Source organism: Xenopus tropicalis, chromosome 4 (genome assembly GCF_000004195.4).
Source record: "Xenopus tropicalis strain Nigerian chromosome 4, UCB_Xtro_10.0, whole genome shotgun sequence".
In the NCBI taxonomy this organism is placed as follows: Eukaryota; Metazoa; Chordata; class Amphibia; order Anura; family Pipidae; genus Xenopus; species Xenopus tropicalis.
In genome coordinates, this window is record NC_030680.2 from 103,696,020 (window position 1) to 103,721,993 (window position 25,974).

General features: G+C 38.9%; 1 protein-coding gene across 2 annotated transcripts in view; it reads left to right on the forward strand.

Annotated features, from left to right (window-relative positions):
* Positions 1-25,974, forward strand: part of abca4 (ATP binding cassette subfamily A member 4) — a 123,023-nt gene that overhangs the window by 40,760 nt on the left and 56,289 nt on the right. For both annotated transcript variants that reach the window (XM_031900048.1, NM_001011033.1), the window contains 6 exon segments: positions 1,086-1,202; positions 1,521-1,718; positions 8,408-8,613; positions 14,604-14,780; positions 17,616-17,838; positions 22,856-23,077. In XM_031900048.1, the coding sequence (XP_031755908.1) occupies positions 1,086-1,202; positions 1,521-1,718; positions 8,408-8,613; positions 14,604-14,780; positions 17,616-17,838; positions 22,856-23,077 (1,143 nt within the window).

A 25,974-nucleotide genomic window follows, 5' to 3' on the forward strand; every position in this document is an offset into this window, starting at 1 on the left:
GCCCATTAATCTGTTCTTCTGCACAGTGTATGGGTGGTATTGCCAAATGCAGGTGGTGACTACAGGACTCCTTAGCTTCTTGTGCCCTACAGCATTCTCCATCATTGGGGCAACGTGCGAACTGCAAATAATTGGGTACTTAAAGGAATGCTGTCATGGGAAAACATGTTTTTTCCAAAACACATCAGTTAATAGAGCTTCTCCAGCAGAATCCTACATTGAAATTTGTTTTTCAAAAACACAAACAGATTTTTTTTTATATTTAATTTTGAAATTTCACATAGGGCTAGCCATATTCTTCATGTCCCAGGGTGCCACAGTCTTGTGACTTGTGCTCTGATAAATGTTAGTCTCACTTTACTGCTGCGCTGCAAGTTGGAGTGATATCACCCCCTCCTGCCAGCAGCCAATCAACAGAACAATGGAAAGGTAGCAAGATCAGGGCCAGAATGGGCTCCACCGCTCCTCTGGTCTCCCTTCCCCAACGCGCTGCAGGTACAGTAAGTTTCATTTACCCACGCTTGGGGAAAGGGGGTCAGACTGGTGGTGGGGGGGCTGCAAGGAGGTGTGTGGAGGCCAGCAGAAGGGGCCATTGGGGGGTGCAGGGGCCCCTGAGACAGAGGCCCTTGTGGGCCCTGCACCCCCCCAGTCCAACCCTGTAGCAGCTCCCAGTAGATATCAGAATAGCACTCAATAGTAAGAAATACAGATATATGGGAGTAGGAGAAACAATAGGTTACCTGAAAGCTGTTCTAATGTGTAGCGCTGGCTCTTTCTGAAAGCTCAGACTTGGGCACAATGCATTGAGATGGATATAATTGGAGATGGAGATAATTTGCAGCTTTATAGCAGAAACGTATGGGAAATCAGTGGGATCTAATGGAGTTTTTTTTAACTTTCTCATTACCTCCAAGGCCGCAACTATCCCCTGACCCAGGATGTTTGGCCCTATGTGCTTTCTAAAATATAATGCTTATGACACAGATAATGGTTCTTGTCTGAAAACAGTGGCAACCTTTATTTGTAAACAGACAAATGTTTAGTGAAAGTAGGAATTATTTTATAATGACACCTTTCTATATCAGGCCAACTCAACCTTTGAGCAACTGGAGCGTGTCAGGCAAATGGGAAAAGCCTGGGAAGAGGTGGGGCCGCAGCTTTGGAACTTCTTTCACAGCAGTGTTCAAATGAACCTGGTGCGGGTAGGTGCAACACATGTAACTGGCAACAAAGCTGTATTTAAGGATAATAACCCCCTTTTGAGCAACATTTTGGTGCAATGGGAATATAAGCATGTTCACAATTGTCACCTGCTCCTTGCATTTATTGTACTGCAGATGGCTGTTCAATGAGTATTGCTGTAAATGTAAGAGTACTTATAAGACCAACTGTAGTCTTGATATTGTGTCTCCCATGATAACATCGGGCATTCTAATTTTGCCCTAATTTCCTTATTTACTGTAGTACACTATTTGAATAGAGGGCAAATTAAATACGAAAATCTGTACTCTTGTGTTTAGGACACCATCAAAAATCCCACAGTGAAGGAATTCCTCACCAGACAGCTGGGTGATGAGGGGTTAACAGCTGATGACGTAATCAATTTTCTTTACAATGGAAATCAAGATGAGCGGCCTGAAGGGCAAGTGAATTATGACTGGAGAAACATCTTTAATATCACCGATCATGCTATACGCCTATTTAATCAATACATGGGGGTAAGAAATATACAGATATTTATTATGATTATTACATTGACCAGAGAATTCAGGATTCGTCAGATACAAAAGCTTTAAAACAGGTTGAAAAAACGGAATAAATACTGTATGTAAAAAAGAGCAGGCAATGTTTATTTGAATTGTGAAAATCAGAGGTGAACAGGTTGTGGAATTAAAACAGGTTGTGGGCTTATTTATAAACACTGGGCAAATTTGCACTTGGTCACTAAACCATAGCAACAAATCAGTGATTAGCTTATTTGAGGCAGGTGCAAGTAGAACAATAAAACAAAACATCTGATTGGTTGCCATATATAGTCCATGCTACCACCACCATACTGCACTGTAGGTACGGATCAGCTGTATCGAGAGATTTCTATAACACTGGTCTGTATGGGATGGTGGCAGGAAGAAAAAATTAGGCATGTCTGGACTTAAATACCTACCTACGCTGGTGTACTAATGTACTAACTATCTGCTCTCCATAACGAACCATAATTCTGCCCTCGACTTTCACTTCTAGACTAAGTAAAGATAGGATCTAGCCCTCCACTAGCAAGTACTCATACATAAGGTCTGTCTTCCTCAACTTCTTGCTTCAAAGGAGCCATTCCAGTTCCCAGCAACACCAAACCTCTTCCATGAAAGTAGTTCCTAATCATATTTTTTACACCATTTTTTACAAGCTATAGGACTATATGGTAAACAGCCAATAACAGGGAAGGCCTTATTCTTAGATTCTTATTCTCTATTTTCTTATACTCTTCTGTTGTTGCCCATTCTTATTAATACAGACTGGAACTTAAAAAACAAGTCGCTAGCGCTGCTGAAACAGTATCTGAAAGGGAGGAATGTTCTATTTAGCTAATGGCATCTCGCATAATAAAGAAGAAAATGGCACAGACATCTGCAGTGTTCAGTGAATCAACTGCAGCTATAGAGTGCAAAGGTTCTAGAACATGATAACTGATGTATATGGGATTATGTAATAAAAGGCACTAAGTTTGCCCTGGAGCAGCAAACATCTTGTTGGTTGCTATGGGTTACTGCTCCTGGACAAAATGAGTGCTTTTTATTACATATGGGCGACATATGCATGCACAAGTATAACATACTCAGTAACAATTTTAGACTCTTTCTATAAATGTATTTTTCTTGTTAATGCTGTAATAAAGCAACCTTAGTCAAGTTCCTTTTTATCTTTTGGCTGTTGTTCACAGTTTGCTGTTGCTTAGAATGCATTAGACAGATATTGAACAAAATAAGAAAGTGAAATACATTTCACTTCTGCCTGCTTCTAATCCCAGCATTTCAATCATAATCAGAAATTCTCTTTGCATGAGTTGTAATATTTTTATATATGCTGTTAAACTTAATTAAGTGGACTAGGTGGTCTCATCACATGCTTTAATGCACTGTATCCAAGCATGTTATTTTCCTCTTCTTTCACAATGTGCATACAAATAAACACAAGGTAATGGCACAATAACAGCAGGAAGTTAACTTAGAGCCAGTCAGGCATGTTCCTGCTAGTCAGTGGGTAAACAATTCAGTTCGTTTTGGATGTCTTCCCTTTGTTTTGCCATTCACTTTTATTATCAGCAGGGAATCTTGAACAGCCTCCATTCCTGATGGCACTATGGAATGGTATCAAAGAAAGGCTGATAATTGAAAATGGGGGGAAATGAGCTTACCCTTGAAGACAAAGTACAACTGTTGCCTTCAGTCATGCTGAACAATGAGCGTTCTTATGCACTCCACACTGTGAGGAGAAACTAAGGCAGACTCCCACAGAAAAATGGCTAATCTTTAAAGAGTCACTATAATCACATTTTTTTAATAAACTATTAAGCTATAAACAGAGGCTTATAGGGGGGAAATATATTTAATTTATGACTATTATTTTTCTTCAATTGTTTTCTTTTAAATAGAGAGCACATTTTGATGGTATCACTTACTGGGGGCACAAACTATTTTTTTTCAGCATTTTCTGCATATTTACATGTGACTTTGCTTTCTTTGTCAGAGTTAAATCTTAACCACAATATCATAAGCCCCATAGCGGTCATAAATTGATGCTATGCCTCCACCCATGGGCCAGTGTGTGCTCTAGTCCAGTGATCCATGGCAATTCATTATATGTATGCTTGCATTACTCTACCAGCAATGCAACTCTATAGCACATGGGAATACGTTTCAGTTATTTACTAACAGTCTTTTGGACATAGGACCAAGGCTAGAGTCAGCTTTCTTGTGGTCACTTAAAACACTGCTCAGAGCCCCCAGATGCTCTTGTCAGCTTACAGCCAAAGCAGTGCTTGCCATGAGGGATCCTGACTGGTGGAAAATGCAGGAGCAAGTGCCTTAGGAACACTGGCAAATTACTGGGGGGAACACTAAGATCCAGATATGCAATTTTAGGGCTGAATCACACAGGCAACTTTTTTTTTTTTTTATCCCCGCCCCATCACCCTACATTCTGTGAATGCACAGACAGACTTGCTACAGGGTTACCAAGCTGGTGTTTTTTTCTCCAAATTGGGCTACTAAGTACAAACCCACCAAGGTACGGATTTGGGATACTTTTTGGAGCCTTGGCGGGTTTGTACTTTGATAACTAGCCAACTTTTTTTCCTCTGTAGTGAACCAGGCATGAATCTCCCAGTGCATGTTGGGTAATGGAGTTTGTATTTCACAATAAGTCTACAGCCAAGGTTAATGTAAAACTACATTACCGAGCATGCAATGGGTCTGGTGTAGAAAGAAGCCCCATTGTCTACTCTGCTTTGCTGCTGTTTCTAACCTTTCAGTCCCAACTTGTCTGCATTACAACCAGCTTCCTGCTCTTTCTGTTATGAGATTGCACTACTACAGTGAAATGGGGAAATGACATTTGTTACTTTCTGCAGTTGTTCCCTAAACTTTAACACTTAGGATCTCTTATGGTTTCTGAGAGTTGTATTTAAACACACCCATATGTATATCATGTCTGGGGTTAATGCAATACTCTAAATCCATTTCTACTTTGACATACCTCCCAACATATGCCTTCTTTTACTTTTTAGATATTTTTTTTTAATGTGGATATTGTGCTATTTTTGGGCTACATTTGAAGTGGCGTTTTGGGCTGGTTTTGGGACTGACTTTCGCTGGTTTTGACAATAATCCTTGGCAACCCTGTACAGTGTGCTGTACTCTGCTGTTGGAGTTAGCCAAGTATCTGGTGGCTGAGGGCTGCCCCCTGAAGGCCTTTGGGCACATATATGGTGAATAGAGCGCTGGACACAAAGAAACAATGAAGGCAGCATTTGCATCCAATGAGAAAAAATTAGATATAGTAAATGAGGTTGTCAATGCCTGGGACAAGAAACAATCCAGCTTTTCATATTATCATATCTACAGCATTCCATAAAATCTCATGTTGTTGGTTGACTTTTGGTAGATTTTTTGGAATGGTCTAATCCACCAAAGTCTTCCTTAAGATGGCCATATACGGTCCAATTAGCTTGTTTGGTGAGGTCACCATATGAGCGGATTGTCTGCTGATATGCCCACCTACAGGTATACAGCTACAGTATAAATTTGTATCTTTTGCAGCATAAACACACATTCACACAGCCATTGTTTCTACAGTCAACATTATCTCTTATCTGATATATTTTATAGGAATTTCTGTTTTGTTTAAACTGTAATTAAACCGCTTAAGTCTCCCAACCCTGCAGTATGAGTATCCTGTATATAATTGGCTGCTGAGAAATATAATAAATCATATTAAATTCATCACTTCTTAAGATTCCATTTCATCTGTTGTGCTAATAAAAAAAACCCTGAGAGATGTTCCAAAAGTCAGCGAGACTACTTTCAGTAAATGGAAAATTGAAACAAAGGCGTCTTTACTTATAAAATGATGTCTGCCAAGAGAATAAGCACTTGTGTAGTCAGACTTTGATGTGGAGTAATTGTCAGTTTGTGATGGGCAGAAGGTACTGGGAGAAGGGATCAAACAATGCAGGCTGGGAATTGAGCATCTTGCAGCATTATTGTCTGTTTGTAAATGAAATAAGCCCAACTGCAAGGAAGTCAGTAAAAAAGCAAATTAACATTTTGTGACTTCCCAGAATTGCTTTTCCCTTAATGTAACTACCCGCCCGAGTCACAGGACTAAGCCTTCATCTGCATGTCATTAACCCTGACCTGAAATCAGGTGGGGTCATGCAGAGTTCACAAAACGGAATGTACCATTCTAAGGCATCTCCCTTGACTAGCATTTGTGAGTCCGACTAACCAGTAACCAGCAGGTTGGGGAGGCCTGTAAAGTGTGTCAGGTATTAGTGGCAAACAGTAGTGCCATGTGTCAGGGTAAATGCACTTCTTGGCCAGAAAGACAAATCATTCTCTCATGGAGATACTCATCTTACACAGAGTTCTACACAGAATGATGCATTTAACCCTTTCTCTAGAGTATGTGGTCATATCTCTATTTTAAAGTGCCAAACGGGACATGGCTATTTGCAATAAAGATGGTACTCCCCCATGCTCTTTTTCTTGATTTCCTGAAGAACTCAGTATACAGCAGTTTTTATAGTCATTTCAATTTGTCAATAATTGTAATAATGTATGTTATATGTTTGTATATTGTATTATAATACCCTGAAGAGGAGCACTGTTAGTGCTCGAAACGTTGGATCTTTTCAATAAACACTTTTTGCTTTTCTTTAAGTCCCCAATCCAAATCTAGTCACCAATGAAGGTCTGGAACTTGTAGCTCTTTGTGGTTATAGTTATGGAACTTGTTGTTTGTTATACTGCAGGCAACGTACCATTTTCTCACAAATGCGTGCAGTTTTACTGTCACAATTTATAGAGAAAAGAGTCTATGTAGCTAATGCGATAAAAGGTTTGTGCTATGTCTAATAACCCAATTGCAAGCAATCATTAGAATTTACTGGCCAACCCCCTTTTTGACATGAGCTCATTCAGCAGGGCTTATTTAGAAGAGATCCATTGACACTATCTGAACTGCCAGAAATAAATATGTATATTCTTTATGCTGACATACCTGATTCCACAAATTGAAAGGAAACCATGATAGTTTTGGGTTTGCTCATTGGGACCAGTTGCCTACCCTCCCTTAGGATAAAAGTACAATGCAACGCTTCCCTTAACTTTTTTTTTTTTTGTAAAGTGATGGATTCTGGAACTTGAAGTCTCCATACTTTCCTAAGAATCTGTGCACCACTTACAGAAAGCAGACGAATTTCAAGATCCAGGATCCATCACTTCACAATGGAACAAGGAAAGGAAGGGTTGCATTACACTGTGAGCCTAAGGGGGGCAAGCTGGCCTCTGCAATCACTTAGAATGAAATAATTTAGATAGTGTTTATTTAGTCTTTTTAGATAAGCCCTACTAAATGAGATTATGTCAAAAAGGGTAGTATATATTATTATTATTATTTATATTATTATTATATATAAGTGTATGTTGTAATTCAATATACACAGTAGACATGTGGTACCTGCTGCTGGTGTTCACTATTAGCCAGCCAGTAAATGCTGGCCAGTATATATGTATAGTATAAAGGTATAAGAGTCCCCTGTAACTGAGCAACTATACACTTGTTATGGCCATTGTTGTGCAGTGTTAATTTTTTTTTTTTTTTTTTTAAATGCTTTTATTTTCCTTTTTTAAACAAACAAAACAAGGTGTAAGAAGGAGGGGAGAAGAGAGAGAAGAGGGGGTGAGAGAGAAAAAGTGGTAGAGAGTTTTCATATTTTGTCCCATTGAAGTTAGTGAGACATAGGGACTCAGTATGGTGGGTCAGGAGTGTCTCCTGTTCTAGGCAGGGGGTCTCCTTCAATGTCCAGCCATGGTTGCCATATTTTATTAAACTTTGCTGGCCATCCTCTGGCAAGGTATGTCAGTTTGATGGAGGGTAAAGCTCTGTTAATAAGCTTAATCCATTGTTTTTTCCAAGGGGGCTTAGGTCCCATCCAGCGGAGAATGATACACTTTCGAGCATAGTAGAGTAGGGACCGGGCAAACAGTCTAGTGGCAATGCTTCCTACTTGATCCCCCAGAATGCCAAGTAGGCAGGCGTGTGGTGAGAGGAGGGTAGGCTAGGTGGGCTGACATATGGGTGGTAATATCTTTCCAGAAGTCCTGGAACATGGGGCAGTTCCAGATCATATGCAAAAAATCTGCTTGGTCTGATTGACACCTGTGGCATTTGTCAGTATCTCTGCGACCAATTTCTTTTAGTCTGACCGGAGTGTAGTAGACTTGCATCAGAAATTTGTATTGAATTAACCTGTCTTGTGAGGATATCAAAAAATGGTATAAGTTCTCTGTTGCCTCCTCCCATTGCTCGTCCGTTAGGTCGTCCAGCAGTGACCTCCATTTGAGGTAGATTCTGTGGAAGGGGGCCTGCGAGGCTGAGATCAATAGAGAGTAGAGTCGAGAGACCAGCTTGGGGGGGCACTCCTGAACCAATAGATTTTCTATGGGGTAATTCTCATAGACTAAGGATGCTTCCTGAAATTGGTCTACGAATGCCTCCCTCAGCTGTAAATATTGATATAGTTTAACATTAGTCAGTAAAGGTCTGCTTCTAAGGTCAGTATACATCGAGAACAGGTTTTGTGCGGTGTTAATGTTTTCTATGACAAAATTCTTCTTGTTATCTGCAGTGTTTGACATTGGATAAATTTGAAGGTCATGACGATGAATCCCATTTGACACACCATGCACTTTACTTGTTGGAAGAAAATAAATTCTGGGCTGGTCTGGTGTTTCTAGATATGTTTCCATGGACCAACACGTTACCATCCCATGTGAAATATAAGATACGGATGGATATTGATGCAGTGGAGAAAACAAACAAGATCAAAGACAGGTACTTAGACATATTCTGATAAATACCCTTTTATTTAATTCCTGATATATAATTTTTGCAGATTTTCAGTGTTTTCTTTATTTCTAGTCAATCTTTCCTTATGGTGCAAAGAAAATTCAGCTATAATAATTTTATAAACTGTCGACAGTATAACCTTTTTGATTAAAATGAGCCATTAGGCAGTTTTATTCAATTCACCTAGTACTGGCAGTTATTTTTGATTCAAAACCTTTTTTATAGTATTGGGTTTTTTTTAAGTGCAAAATTATAAAAAATTATAAATCAGTCTCCCCTAAAGATGGTCGTGCATTTCAACTGAACGTGCCAAGTGTTTTACAGTTAAATACATGGAGAGCACAGAGCAGAACTCAAAATTAGCCCCCAAATCATCATAGCAATAGTGAAATCTCATTAGTATAAATTTATGCACAAATTACTGATAGCACATTCCTTATGAGTGAAACAAAGAGTTTATGAAAATAGATTCCTTTAGCATTCAATTAAGATTTAAAAGTTATTTTATGGTCTAGGAGAACTGCACTATTGTTTTAAATACAATATCAAATATCAGTTTTGATCATGAACTAATAGGTAGTTTGTGGCTATAATTAGGCAAACATTCTCAGCATGTTAATAATTCATTATTGTTTATGTTTGCATAATTTAGCATACTAGGTTTTCAATTTCAGTAAATTCCATTCATTTGTATTGTTATGCAATTATCAAAGTATGCTGTTGTCACTGGTGTCTTTATTATTTATTGTATGGGTTTAAATTCTCTTCTGTATCTACAAAACAACTACACTATTTTGCAAAATGCAAAAGAAAACTAAAGGTAACAAATCAAAGCTATTAAGGTAAATAAATTAGGATATAAGTCTATTAATGTGAAGTAAAAAAGATCATGAAAATGAAAAATGTTCCTATATATTCAAATGTTCATACATTAAACAAAGGAGTTATCTTAAAAAAAATAGAAGTAATTTATTTTACAGGTATGGTTTGTGTAGGACAAATTACATTTCATAGCTTATAGGTATAATAAATGCTAGTTTATCGGTATACTCAAACCACTGCAACTCTATGCATATATTTCAGCTGCCTCATTTACAAAGTGTGGCAAGGTGCAAAGTGCAAAAAACAGGCAATTGGCAGCGCAGCATACACAGGTGGCAACAGGTTTGCAGCATGTGAACAATACCCCCTAGCTTGCATGTCATTCAGACCTGTATGCTGGGGAGCACCAGGGGACACTGGTTCCTTGGAAACCCTGTATTCACTGCCAGGCGTTAAGTGCAGGATTCCCTTGTACCTGGCAGAGCTGAACTCTGAGCAAAGCAAGTGCTCTAAACAGATGCATAAGTTAACAGAGCATTACAGCAATACAATGAATAAATGTGCCACTGTGTTGTCTCCAAGCAATCTTGCATAATGTTAATATATTGTTACCTAGACAAAAGAGCCATTCTGCTGCAGCATAGTTATTTTCAGACAAATTATTACCTTTAAGGTAATGGCACACAGGGATATTTCAGGCACTTTAAGCAACACCAGCGCCTTGTAGGTTATAGTTGCTTAAAATGCATCTGTAAGCTATCACATGACAAGCAATGGTACAAGCACTTTGGTGATTACAGTGTAAGTCAAGGGGGGGGGCTACATTTTGAGCAACTACATTTTGAGCTGAAAGCTCCCTAGACAACCCGAAATGTATATCGTTTATTTATTAGCATAATATTATTCAATACTATTTCAGTACTCTCTAGTTGCTTGAATAAAAAAAAATGAAAAAGATATCTGTTGATTATATTTAAAGGCAATATTTAATGTATAAATATGATTATAATCCATAGTTCATTTTTAATACAATGCCTCTCACACGATATTTTTTTTTAGACATTTTTAAAATTAAATGTAAAAAGGATACTGCTTGATCAGTATGACCTGGCTTATATAAACACACACTTTCATGTGGTCAGGTCCTTGTGCACGTTGTTATTACTACTACTCAAGTTTCAATACAGTTTGACCTGCCCCCCCCACCCCCAGGGTTGGACTGAATCTGTTCAAAAATGACCATTCTTGCTTCCTCAGCATGCCATATTTGATGATGCATCTGCCTTGTTTTATGCCACTTCAGAAATCTAACTTTTTCTGTTAAGTTATGAGTTAACTTTCTGTTAAGTTATAAGTTAAGTATGAATGTTTACGTGCGTATATTGTCTACCTTGGACCTAACACAGAAAGTCTGAAGCCTCTAAAAGCTCTTTCAGGCTCTATTACTCTCCAAAAAGCCTCAGAAACCTCAAGAACTTGTCATGCTGAGGAAGTAGGTCATTCCTTTCCCAAAATGTTTCTTGCCGACAAAACAGTCTCTCATTAATTGGATTTGGGGACAATTACAGTTTCATGGCAGTTGTCATTAGTTAACTCATCTGCACCTTATACATGTGGACAGATATATAAATAGCTTGCTATTTCTGGTGAACGAATGATTTGTTTGACACTTTCTTTAGTTTACTGCCCACTAACCTATTAACCTTTCTGACCTTTTCAGCCTCTTGCTTTCTACTTTTAAAGGGGCACTCTCATCACATGAGTTTTCTTTTTTTTATAATCCTCTTTATTTTCTTGTTTGCACGCTTAATCATAGTACTGTTTTTGTGACATAAGAGATTCGGTTTTCATGGGGGTTTCAAGGGTCACATGGGTGTATATAATCACCATGGGAAATCACCAGGAAACTTTCTAGACAGGCTTGTCTATTTCTGGGCCCAAGGCTGACAGTAGGTCAGTAGGGCAAATAAGAAACAAAGTATTTAGCTGTCAAAGGGACCTGCTTGCAAGGACTTACAGTACATCATAAATGCCTGGATCATATTCATATATTCATATTTCCAGCAGGAAATTCTGTCATTTGAGTTTGTGTCAGTCTTTCACAGCTACTAGGGTCAGCATATTGTGACTGTGCTGGCCAAACAGGGACAACTGGAAAGTATACTAGATGGATAAGTAACACAGGCATTGCAATGGTAAATGTTCTTTTCTAGTTTGTGAACCTTTACCATAAATCAGAATTTTGGTGTTTCATAGATTTTTTTTTGTGAAAATGTAAAGTGAAAGTTACTAAAATGCCAAATTATTTTTCTAGTCTACTTTCTCCTACCACAGATTTCACCCCCACTAACCACATCTTTACTGGTCATGGCACCACATCCTCTCCTGTGCTTTAGAGTTCTATGCATGTGCCATTTATAACGAGCACTTAGAGCAAATCAATTAGCCAGAGAGCATGTCGCAAGATACACCTTTTCTTACAAAACAAAATCTTTCCCTGTATAGTTAAAATACACACGTTTCTAAATCTTGGTGTTTTTCTTTGGGATCCCTATACGGAAAAACAAACAACAAGAAGAGCGACTAATTCTACTTAATATAATATGTTGCAACTGATTGCATGAATCTTTGTTGTACACTAATTATTTATTTAGCATAATGTATTTTCGACATTCGTCTCATAGATCTTACACAATTAGGTGTCTGATTCAAGTGACTTATCCAAAACTACAAGTTGTCACAAGTTAACTCAGACCTCCCTGAGACCCTAGTGACTTCCCCAGTGAGTCATTCCTTCTCTTATATATATATTATATAACATATAACATTCAGATTATATCTATATGTCATAATATCCCTCATTTGTAAGTAAAAATCCAAATTAATAGTGAAAAATTAGCAATTTTTTCTTGAGAAAATTTTGAGTCTTAGCGCAAAAAAATACAAATCATGAAAAAAAATAAAAAACTAATGTTAGTAAATGCACCCCTTAATATAAGCTTAATCAATCATTGTATGGAAATAATTTACAATTCTGTGCCATTTCAGAAACAAGTAGTAACTTAATTACACCTCTCTCAGCAATCTCTCTCACTATTCCTGCAGGAGTATTAGTTAGATTCTGACAGTTAGGTGAAATACTTTGGTGTGTGCACCCTTTGCCTAGACAATGTGTTAAAGGTAACTCTAACACAAAGCTGCAGGTAGCTAGACAGATTTCAGAAGGGGGGCAGTAAAGAGTAACTGGATCCTTTTAAAAAATGAATAGAGCTTATATTACATTTCTATTTTTACGATATTTCCCACTTAAATAAAATAAATAAATAAAGAATGACAAAGAATGCGCTTTAAGCTGCAAAAGGCGAGAGAGAGAACTAAAAATTATATTACTGGAATACAAGTTGGGGTAGAAACAGAGAAACAGGGACATATTTTCATTCTTATCTTATTTTAAATTAAATTTAGTACAAATGTATAGTTTATATGGGCTGTATTTCTATGGTGATGTGGAAATGAAACACAGTTTCTACTTTAAAATGAAAGAAAGGGCAGCTGTTTATTAGTGTTTTGTGCAACAAAATATTAATTCAGCAATTTAATTTCAATATGGGCCAAGTTTCAAAATTGTAAGAATTCTTGTCTTTGTAATACACACTCTTAGTAAGGTAATCCACAGATGAACTATTTCCCTTGCTTGCTGTGCCAGTTCTATGCTTTTGGGGGCCGCATGTCGGAGTTTGTGCTACAGCACTTTAGTCTATCAGTCGTGGTTTCTAAGTAAGGGGATTAGAGTGAATGGGTATGCAGATGGGTGGCCCACATTAAAATATGCAGGTAAATCACATGAAATAGAATAGAACTTTAAACCTCTTAATTTCCTTGAGTAATCTGGACCTGTATTTGGCTAGAACTGAGGCACACAGCAAACTGCTTGCCTTTGTGTTTCATATATTTCTGATGCAAATAATTTTTGATCAAAAGCTTTCAGACTAGGTAGATAAAAGACAACATGTATACTATTGTTCTTAATTCTCAACAGATAAAGGAGAAAAATATTGCTAGAAGATTTGCTTTATTTTTTATATGTTATAATTGGGTTAACTATAGAAAATGAATGGTCTGTCTGCTAGGTTTGGGTGAAAATTGCTACATTTTAAAACTCCATTTAACACTTTCAGTTGGATTCCAGGGTGTAAGAGACACTAGTGTGTGTTAGCAACATCCTGCCAGTCCTGTGCCTGTATCAGCAAGGGCTCTTATGTTTGTCTTTGTGTTTGGGCCATTTCAACCACATGCCAACATGTGTATTATTACTGATGTGCTTGTATCAATTGTGATGCATTGTGTCTCAAGCACCAGTCATTTGATTTGTACAAGTTCGATACAGGTATCCAAAGACACATGGAAATACCTAAGCCAAAGAACTTAGACTTAAAGCAGGGGTCAGGAACCTTTTTGGCTGAGAGAGCCATAAACACCACATATTTTAAAATGTAATTCCGTGAGAGCCATACAATATGTTTGGCCGCAGATGCTATGGTGCAAGGTAGGGTGGGTCCCGAAAATGCCGGATGCGTATGCGATGCAGAGGAGGGCATGGCCTGCGCTTGGCAAATAGAAGACCTATTCTAAGGCTTAGAACACGTCTTCTATCCGCCGAGCGCAGGGGCAAGGTAGGGTGGGTGCCAAGGATGCCGGATGCGGATGCAATGAGGAGGAGGGCGTGGCCTGTGCTTGGCCAATAGAAGACATGTTCTAAGGCTTAGAACACGTCTTCTATCTGCCGAGCGCAGGCCACGACCCCCGTTATTTTTTTTATTATTTAAGATTTGGCAGCGAGCCAGATGCAGCCATCAAAAGAGCCACATCTGGCTCCCGAGCCATAGGTTCCCTACCCCTGACTTAAAGCATTAAAATATATGAGATTATGTAATAATAAAACCACTAAGTTTGCCCAGGAGCAGTAACCCATCAGCACCAATCAGCAGAAGGCATTTACTGGCCACCTGTTTTAAAGCAAACTTTTTATTGGTTGCTATGGTTAACTGCTCATGGGAGCAGTAGAAATACATTATGAAATTTATGAGTTGCTTTACAGTGAGCTCAGTTAACTGATGTTCAGAAACATATTTATGAAGTTTTTTTCATGTTAGATACTGGGATCCAGGACCAAGAGCAGATCCAGTTGAAGATATGAGGTACATCTGGGGAGGCTTTGCTTATCTTCAGGATATGATCGACCATGGCATTATAAAAAGCCAGACAAGCACTGAAGTACCAGCAGGAATCTACTTACAACAGATGCCGTACCCATGCTTCGTAGATGATGTGTAAGTCAGGCAATTCTGTCCAATTAATAGGATGTGGGTGAGCTCTGGAATTTTTATGAGCTTCAGGTTTGACCTTACTGTGCCTTAAGATATGTATAGATTCCTGGATCTTTGCAACATGGTGTGTGTCCAAAGCCCTTACGGTGCCTCTTTATGCTGTAAATCAAGATAAGGAAGAAAATCAATCAACATTTTTCAAAAAGTACTGAGAAATGGTATGCTGGTGACTGTTACATACTAGGTCTAACTCTCCATGATATGATTTTTTTAGTAGTATTAGTATTAGTAGACAAGCCTATTTTATTTACCGTAAAACATTATAATTTACATTCACTGTATTAAGCAGTGGCAACATTTAAATGGGTTGAAATGAGTTGACAGTGAGTTGTATTATTCAACAACTCTTATTCCTTCCTGTTTTCAGCTTTGTAATGACCATATGTCTGAGCTACTGAAATGCTGGCAACTTTAAAACTGGATAGGGAGGTTACTTGACTGTATTTGACTAAAGGTCACAGCATCATGTTAGAAAAGTTGTGGCTACATAATTATAATATTTAGGTGTGCCCAGCCTCCTTGGAATGTTTCAGCTAGGTGCAGTGACAGGTGCATTCTTGAACTCAATTCATTCATGTTACATTTATGCTAAATATATACCCATTATTTTCAAAGGTTCATATTCTTGTTGTACCTTTTTCATGTTTGTTCCATTGCCATTCAGAATTCAGTTCATAAATACTCTCCTTTTTCAGCATAATTTATAATTCACAGCTGATTGCCTTGTTAAATTGTTCTTTGAATCACACCTACATGAAAGCGTTCCTTCACAAGCAAAACTAATTACTAATTGTTAACGTTCTATGAAACTTTATACTAATATATCTGAGAATGCCATGATAAATCCTCAAAGAATGTATTATAAATATTAAGTTTCATAGAACATGAACAATTATCAATTAATTTAGCTAATTCCATGTGCTTCTGCTTGCATGTTTTTACAATGGTAAATTGTTATAGGTAACATTGGGAAGGCCTTTATAACTTGAGAAAGGCTGGAATAAAGCAAAGGAGCTGCGGCCTTATTACAACAAGACTGATCTTTAGAATAATAAAGAATGGAGGATAAAAGATGTTGAAAAACAAGGGTTACAACTATGAAAGGAGAAGGGATTTTCTATGATAAATATCACTATGATATAGTCTAACCTAATGAAGTGAGGTCTAAAATCCCTTAAATGTTCTGACTAAATAAATCAAAACTTGCAGAAATACGCTTCTTTCTGCCTGAACTATTGAAGATCCTTTTGGACTTCTATTATTGCAAAATATCACTCCAACCACGTCTACACAAAGTCAAGGTATTTCCCAGACATGTTGTAACACTTGTTACTTATTTTAGGTGCAAGAAATGTTTTTCCGCGGTCAATTCAATACAAAGTCTGGCAAATTCTGTGGAGGTCACAGGCTTTTATTAATTGAAACCATAAAAAATATTTATAGGTACACCCTGACCCCAGCTGCAGCTCTTATTTCCAAACACAAACACTATTTGTGTGTGTGTGTTAGAGCAGGGGTCATAGGGCCGCGCGCACTCAGTGATCACTTTCTTAAGCCCATCCCGCTGCTCCCTCGTTGTGCATAAATGGCGCTAACCAGTCTCTTGCATGCATCAGAGAAGACCGTGCAGTCAAAGTCTGATGTACACTAGTGACTCACTGAAGGTAGGCCTGCACTTCAACCAACTCATGCTCTCAGAGCCGCACTGCCGAGCCGCAGCTGAATCACTCAGTGCCTTTGACCACCACAGATAATGGTACTCCAGAGGAAGGCAAAAACTCTAGCACTTTTCAGCCAATTAGTGCTACGAGAAAAATTCCTTCCTGACCCCTTCTTGGCGATCGGTCGCAATGACCCTAGAGCACCGTCTTCACAACTGGATCACCTTACCTAGGGAGGGAGGGTGGGAAACAAGAAACAAGTAAGAATGTATCCTTAACAAACATACATCCCATTACATACCTTGCTCTGCCTAAGTCCCCTCCCCTGCCCCCTTCCCTAGCCCGCCCCTCTCTTTCCCTCCACTGCTCACCCTTCTATTGTTCTACCTGGAACTGGCCGGGGGAGGGAGCAGGCCCTGCCCAAATGACCATATGGCTAAAGGGGGAAGGGGTCCCAGCCTAAATTCATTTCAGCCCTATTTGGGCTTCATTCACACTAGGTCAAGGAACCCCCTATCCCCCCTTACCACCAAAGTAAACACACTAAGACATAATGTGGCAAATTCTGTGGAGGTCACAGGCTTTTATTAATTGAAACCATAAAAAATATTTATATTTTTTGTAAAAGAATCAGAATGTACCTTTTACAAAACATTATCATCCCAAATCTCTAGTTGGTGTACGCTGCTATGAATGTTGTAAGTTGCTGAGTGCAACGTCCACAGCAGCTAATGGGTCTTCCAGTGATATCATTCATATGTTGGTGAGATCTTCCATCAACTGCACTAATAAATCTTACGAACCATCAAAATTCGACTTATTAAGGATTTGTGTAACTATTCCTCTGGGACAGTACACAATGCACAATGTTAGGTCAGTATGTTAAAGGATAACTAAAGTGTGGCTCACCATATAGTCATAGTGTGTGCAGCTAGTTAAAGCAACACATTGACCTACAGTAGGTAGAGCCTACTGTTAATATTTTTATTCTGAAGGAGCCCAAATCTATGGCGATTGGTTGGGAGTAAATAAAAGGGCAATAGAAAGCAAGATCTGTGCAATTATTCATATAAATAAATAACAACATTGACGAAAATTGCTTGTGTTTATTTCCTAGATTTATGATTACACTTAATCGCTGCTTCCCGATTTTCATGGTCCTTGCGTGGATCTATTCAATTTCTATGCTGGTGAAGGACATTGTTCTAGAAAAAGAGTTACGATTGAAAGAGACCATGAAGAATATGGGTGTAACAAATGATGTCATCTGGTTAACGCGGTTCATTGATAGCTTTACTGTCATGACAACCAGCACCATCCTTCTTACTGTTGTTATTGTGGTAAGTGGTTATATTGTCATGAGAACTACATTAAAAAAAAAAGCTGAAAATGTCAGTTAATTTCTGTCTTAAGTTAGATAATAGACAGGGAAACCACATCAAGAAAACAATAATACCATATAGCTTGCATGTCAGCTGTTAAAAGAAGTAACTGACACGTATGCTAGGGTATGATTGTTTTCATACTATAAAAAGATTTTCATAAAGACTAAATTGTCATTTTATTGTTCTTTTAATGAAGAGACAATTCATTCTTTCTATATTTATTACAAGGAGCAACAGTTTGGGCAGATTTCAGATTTTTTCAGATTTCATATAGGGGCTCATGTAAAAATGCAAGTGCAGTATGTTAAAATGGATGCAAAATGAGTTTGTATGTTATCCGCCCCACAACCTTATCTAACAAAAACATACTGACAGAGACTGTGTGAGGATACTGATCATCAGGGGCAGATTTCTAATTTTCTGCCCCCCCCTCCACCATGAGAACCACTTCTGTTCTCAAACCCACCACCTGACCCGCATGCTGTACTTTCTTAAAAAGGGATTTAAAAAGAAGCTATACTGAAGAAAGGAGGAGTCCCTAACTATGCAGCAATTGAGCGGCATGCCATAACTAAAACCGTCCCACACTAGTCTTCCCACAAATCCAGGCCTGCCACTTTGCAGATGGTGCTAATCTTCTACACAAAGAATTTCAATTGCACTGTGTGAAATGGCAAAATATTCATTAAAACCCAAGCACAGGTACCCTGTTCATTATTGCACAAGTTTACCTATTGATGCTTGGAATGCTCACTTACTGAATTTTGGAGAAATTGTTTCTAAATGAGTCTTCTGTTCTTGCACCCTTAGAGAGAGAAGCAGCTTTTGACATTTTTATGACATTCCTGATGTAAATAAAAACAATTTCACTATTACACAGTTTTGTTTGTAAATTCCCACTTTATTCTAAAGGGCCCATTTGTTAGATTGAGGCCTCAGCATAAATGCTCTCTCTCTGTCCAGTCTCAATACAGATCCTGTATTTGTGCTATGTGCATTCTTCTCCGATTATTGTCTGACAAATGCAAGAACTATTCAAAGAACAATTCTTTGACCTGAATTATCCATAAGTTAATTTACAACTGTTTACATCCAACATCTGTTCACACTCAGACAGCTATCTTTTCCACTTCTCTGGTGTATTATTTTTCCACTCCTGGTGCTACAGGCATAAGACTTTATGCTGTTTCCTAAATTATCACTTGCATTAAAGAAAGACTTTGTGGGAAAATGAATGTGAATTATAGTGTCCCTGTCATAAAACCATATAATATACACATTTACTAAATGTACAAATCATCTCCTCAGCACATACATTTAGGACTATAAGTTAAAAGCAATCTAAACCCAAAAAATGAATTATGTTTAAAGGAGAAGGAAAGTTACAATCACTGGGAGGTGCCAAATGTTAGGCACCCCCCTGTGATTGTAATCACTTACTGGATACCCCGGGGGCCCAGGGTATCCATGACTGAGCGATCCTCTTCTGTCTATCTTTGTTCTTCCGAATCCCAGGGCCGGCACGTGCACAGTAGGGTAAAAATGGGGACTTTCTTGTTAAAGGACATGTAAAGCCTACATTTGCCTACAATGTATATCAGTTGGGCACGTCTCCCCCACCCAAATGGCATCATTTGTACTGCATATATCCCCTCTGTTTGCCAGCACCACACATACAGACCCTTATTCAGCATACATTTCATCAAGAATACAGGCTCACACAGGCACAACTGTCTGATAAAAGTTTTGCTTTGTTTGAGCTGAGCTCAGAAGAGGAGGTTAGGAGAAAAAATTGAAGCAGACAGCTAGAGCTGAGTTTCTATGGAAACCAGCAATGCCATCTCTTCATTGGCTGCTAGACTGGAGGGCGTGTTTAGTAAGAGGAGAAGGAAATCTAAGTGATAAAGGGGACACTGCAGCCTTACTATTAACCTCCCGACAACCAAAGTGGCAGGTATTGAAAGATTTAAAAGAGGCTGTTCACTGATTAATTTTTTTGTGTGTGGGGTTTACATGTCCTTTAAAGTTTGGCGCAAAGACAGAATACCACAGATACCCCTTGCTGGTGCAGTTTTCTGCTAACAGGATTTATTTAATTAACTAATTAAGTTTAAACTTATAGGGTTTCACTGAGCATTTTTGCAATTTATATTAACTTTCTATTTTAGTGATTTCTGAGATATTTGCATTTTTAGACTGATACTAGATTTTGGGTACAACTGAGAGTCAGTAGCCCTAGGGTAAAAATGAATTTAGAAAGTGCAAAGACAGTCACAGTCACTGACAATCTGGCCTCCAAAGAGAGCTGTTAAACTGGAAGCATGGTTTAAAAGAAACATTGTGGGTTTCTGTATAACTAGATTGCTCTGTGGGCTAGTGGTGCTTGCATTTTAGCATTTATTTTTGTGCAAAAACTGATGTAGTGTTACTGCACAACCATAAATGCTGCACATGTTTTATATCAGGGATCCCCAATCTTTTTTACTCGTGAGCCACACTCAGATGTAAAATGTGTTGGTGAGCCAAATAAGTATGATTGGCTATTTGGTAGCCCCATGTGGAATTCTGGCCTGCAAGAGGCTCTGCTGGGAGTAAAACTGTGTCTCTGTTCTTCCAAAACTTGCCTCCAAGTCAGACATTTAAAAATGGGCACCTGCATTGAGGCCACTGGTAGCAACAACAAAGGGGGTGATAAGAAACACGTTGCTGGGGTTCACTGTTAATATCATGTTGTTTATTTTTTGTGTTGGCTTACTTACAGCACCTCTCAATCATTACTAGTTTGTAGGTTCTTTACTCTCTAAAACTAACCGCTCTTTAACATGTCTTAAGGGCAGAATTACAGCTCAGTTCAAATTCCCTTAGGGGGAGCAATAGGCAAGATGGACTGACATTGATATACAAGGAATTCAACGCTGTCTTAGCAGTGTTTTGTCAAACGAATAACAAGTTCCAATCAGTATCTGAAAAGAAGTTGCAAACGTGCAGACTTGATGTTGGTATATGTGTCTGTCAGCGGGGTGCATGGCTCTCCATTCTCACTGTGCTTTATCAGCTTTGTCAGATCTGACAAGGAGGAAGGCTGTGACTGGATCAGGGGTGTGTAATGGAATGCACAAACATACTTCCTCACTCTAACCTCCTTAGAATATATTAAGATTATTGGAATGCTTAAGTGCCTTTCAATGGCTTAGCAACATAGCTGCTACCAGACTCATGATGTGTTTACAAGCTAGCGGCAGCTTTATTACCAGCAGTCCTAAACACCATATTATCTAGCAGGCTGTCAACAAAGCAAAATGGCTGTAGAACTTAGTCATGAAATATGAAGTGTTTTATAGCTAAGGCAATAGGATTCTGACAATCCATGACTAGATGGGAAATGCCCTAATAAACAATAGAGTATCATTGATTTAAGCTTATCAGTATATACATACCTGCGAATTTAGTACAACTAGCAGACCTGAGATCATTAAATAGTTAACCCTTACAATGCTCTGCTGCATCTCAATAACAGAAAGTGGCTGATGAATTACCAGGAGGCAATAATTCACGTTAACAAAATGTTGGAAAGTTCCAGGAGCATTACGTAACCCCAAAGGCATTACTGTGTCCTGAAATGTCTTCCACTCATCCCCTTTCCAAATACAGACTAAATTAAAAGCACCTTTTAGGCCTAACTTGGAAAAAAACCTTAGCGTGGGAGAGTCTTTGAAAAAGTTCTGGAATGAGAGGTAGAGGGTATTGATTTTTAATAGTAATTTTATTTAAGTCCCGATAATCAATACACGGCCTTAAGGAGGTTTTTTTTTGGGGGGGGTTCCAATCATCTAGAATAGTACAACCGAGAAGAGAAGAGCGAGGAAAATATTTCTGGCCACAAAAATCAGGCTCAAATGTTACAGTTCCTAACTCCCAATCAATAGAAAGGTTATGAAGTCTTAGCCATGGAATACCAAGAACTACAGGAAAGAGTAAAGATTCCATTACATTAAATGTTATTGATTTACCATGAAAAACTGTATAATAGTAGCCCAGATACTATTATAAATGGAGGAGGCCTCAAAACTAGGTTAAGTTGTTATTATGATGGACTTCAATTATCCAGACATCAACTGGGGTAATGGGATGGCCAAGTCAGAAAAAGCTAGTAGGTTTGTAAAAACTTTTTATTTCAGGCAGTTCAAGAACATACTAGGAACTAGGAATGATTCTCTTTTGAACCTGGTGATAACTAATAATGCTGAACTTATCTCTAACATTTGCATAGGTGAGCATTTAGGGAACAGGGATCATAACATGGTCTCCTTTGATATTATGTTGCAGAGACAGCTCTATAAGGGAGTAACTAAAACACAAAATTTTAGGCATGCTAACTTTGCCAGTATAAGGGCATCTCTGCAATATATTAACTGGGAAAGGTTTTTCACAGGGTTAAACACAGAAGCAAAATGAAATATCTTTAAAATGTTGCATAACATGTATACAGGTCAGTATATTCCCCTTGTAAGCAAGAAAAGACATTGCACAACAAAAACCTTTATGGTTTCATTAAAGTGTTGGTGTTTAGGAAAAGGGAATTCCAAACAAATTAAGCAAGGGGGGTAAGATGTCTTTTCAACAGGTGACCATTATATGGTACATTCTGATTGGTTGCTATAGGTTACTAGACCCATAGCAAACGTCTACCTTTTATAACAAGCCCCCCCATTAATGTCTTATTCTATTGTAGTAAAAATAATAATCATATAGAATGTTAGAAGCTGGAGTACTTTAAGGAATAGAACTGTGGAAAGTTTTGCAATAACTCTTGTGAATAGGCTGAACTACTTTTAGACTGAAAGAGAATACCCCATACCTAGAAACATTATTGATTTCCTTTGTTATGTTCATTATGTAGGTAGTCACATTTTGCCCAATTTAGTTTCACATAAAGGTGTCCATGCTAATAGCTTTTTTTATCATTTTACAGGTTGGTGGGGTCCTACACTACAGTAACCCGATAATCCTATTTTGTTTCTTGATGGCCTTCACAATAGCAACTATCATGCAAGCCTTCCTGATGAGCGTCTTTTTCTCTAAAGCCAATCTAGCAGCTGCCTGCAGCGGAGTTATTTACTTCACACTCTATTTACCGCACATCCTCTGCTTTGCTTGGCAGGACCGCATGACCATCAAGCTGAAAACCTTGGCAGTAAGATTTTCCTTTTCTTTGCATAACCACAAACTTAGTCTTGAGTTCGGTGTTATGTTCAATGCTTAGGGGCGAAGCAGCCATTAAAGAGTTTCAGAGGTTTCTTAGAAGTTCTTCAAAAATTACCAGCGTAGAAAGAGGAACTGTACAATGGGTAAACGGTTATAAATCCCAATCAGGGCCGCCATCAGATATCACGGGGCCCCTCACAACAAAATTTTCTGGGCCCCCCTCCCACAGGACCACTCCCGCAATGGCCCCTCCCATCAGTACAAAGGACAATACAATGGTAGCCAGCCCAGCAGTGCCCCCTAATACATTTGGTATATTCTGCACACTACAATAAATTTATAATACATATTTTTGTATATATGCTTATAAGTTTTTGTTGTTACTTTAGCTCCAAAAGAATCACAACATATGGAGATGGACTTGGTCATTAAAGGGGTGCTTCACCTTAAGGTTAACTTTTAGCATGGTATAGATTTGCCTATTTCTTTATTATTTGTTTTTTATTGTTTTTGAATTATTTGCCTTCTTCTTCTGAATCTTTTTAAGCATTTAAATAGGGGTGACTGTGCACTGTAAAACTGTCACTAAATAAATTGTACCCCCCCCCCAGGATGTCTTAAGTGCACCCAAATATTATAATTATAATATTAGCCTACTGTTCCTACAACTCCCAGCACCCTCACCCAACCCCCAACAGGGACTGAAGATTGCTATTGGCACACAGAATGTGCATAAGGTATGGGAGGGGCTGTTACCATTGCAATGCAAAATAACCATGAGGCTATGGTTCCATTGGAGAATTTATTATACACACACAAGATTTACAAAATTAAATGTTATAATAAATTTCAGCATAGGACCTGGCAGATATATATGTATAGCATGGACTGACATCAGGGTCGGACTGGGGGGTGCAGGGCCCACCGGGGCTCCCGCCCCAGGGGCCCTGCAGGTGCCCCAGCCGCGTCCCCTAACCCCCCCAAGGGCCCCCCTAACCCCCCCCGAAGGGCTCCCGCCTGACGTCCTCCCCGAGCGCGTATAAATTGAACGCGTCGGGGAGGAACAGTCAGTAGCGGGGAGCGCCGTCAAAAGGTCGGACTGGGCCGCTGGGGCCCACCGGGATTTTTCCCGGTGTCCCGGCGGCCCAGTCCGACCCTGACTGACATTGCTAGATACTGGTCAGAGAATGTGTGTGTGTTTGTGTAGTTCCCCTACCCCCACCCCACCAGCGGCTCCTTCAGCAGCGGCGGCGGCAAAGTCGGCGGCGGTGGCAAAGTCGGCAGCAGCGGCTCCTCTGCACTTCTAACTGAATAGAAAGACCAAAGACAGGCCCTTTTATAAGGTTGCGCCCCGTGCGTACTAACGTCGCACGTAGGCACGGGGAGCGACCAATCGGGTTACTGACAGGGCCCCCTTTAAAGGTGAAAATGGTCCGGGCCCGGGACGAATGTCCCCCCTGTGCCCCCCTGATGGCGGGCCCTGATCCCAATACATTCAAAAGGTCTTCCTCATACATTTTTATACACTGGGGCATATTTATTACAGTGTATCACTGGTGATGTTGTTCATAGCAACCAATCAGCAATTAGAATTTTATGGTTACCTTCAAGTTAGAAAACAAAAGCAAAGATCTGATCCGGTGATATTGGCTTAAACAGTATAATAAATATGCCCCTTACTGTATGAAAATAATATGGCTGACTGACCAGCTGACCTATCCATAATCAGTATTAGAGTTAGCTTGAGGCAGAGCTGCCTTATGTGTGCCTTTGTGTGCTTGCAGAGGGGGCAATACCAGGCAGTACCAAGTGTGATAAAACGTGCGCTATTTATAGCGTGCGGTAAAAATTTTATCGCGTCTAAATTTTCGCGACTTATCGCACAATTCACTATAAGCATACTTGCGCTAATTTACGCGCGATGTTGCATGCGTTATTTAACTCGCGAAGACTATTTTCGTTCGGTATTTGACGGTACATGCGCTACTTAATGCCCGCATATAGTCGCCGCAAATAGATAGTAGCCGCATATGAATTGTCGCCACATATATATGGTAGCATATAAATTATAGCATATAATTAGTAGCTGCTTATAAATAGTAACTGCTAGTAATGAGCAAAAAATTCGCAATGTCGTGCGGCCAAAAAAATTGTTGCCTGCGACTATTTATATGCAGCTACAATTGATGAAATATTTCACCAGGCATGGATTCGCGGCAAATTTTTGGACGTGCGGCAAATTTTTCTGCGGCAAATTTTTTCATGCGTTTTGCCATTGGCGGATTGTTTTGCAAAACACATGAAAAAATTCGCCGAGGAAAAATTCACCGCACGTCCAAAAATTGGACATACTTGTCAAAAGTTAAATAAAAAAGCATACAAAAACATAAAATATTAATTATACTTTATGATCACTTCTGCCCAACCTTCCATATTCCACTCATTGCAGAATCTAAAAGTTCAATTTAAAGGGGTTGTTCCCCTTTACATTTTAGTATGATGTAGTGGGTGCTATTTTGAGATAAATTTGTGATTGGTCTTAATTTTTTATGAGTTGCGTTTTTTTAATTATTTCACTTTTTGTTCAGCGGCTCTTCATGTTTGAATTATGGCTGCTATTTGGTTGCTAGGTTACTGGGGTCAGTGACCCCCATTTGAAAGCTGGAAAGAGTCTGAAGAAGAAGGCAAATAATTAATAAAAGTAAAAAAATGAAGACTTATTGAAAAGTTGTTAAGAATAGGAACATTTTTAACATAAAAGTTAAAAACATTAAGTTAACCTGAAGGTGAATCACCCCTTTAATGAGGAACCCTATTAAACATATTAACGTTAATACAACAGGGGTGTTTTCACCCCTAGTGCCATTTAAAAATTGGAATTTTGCC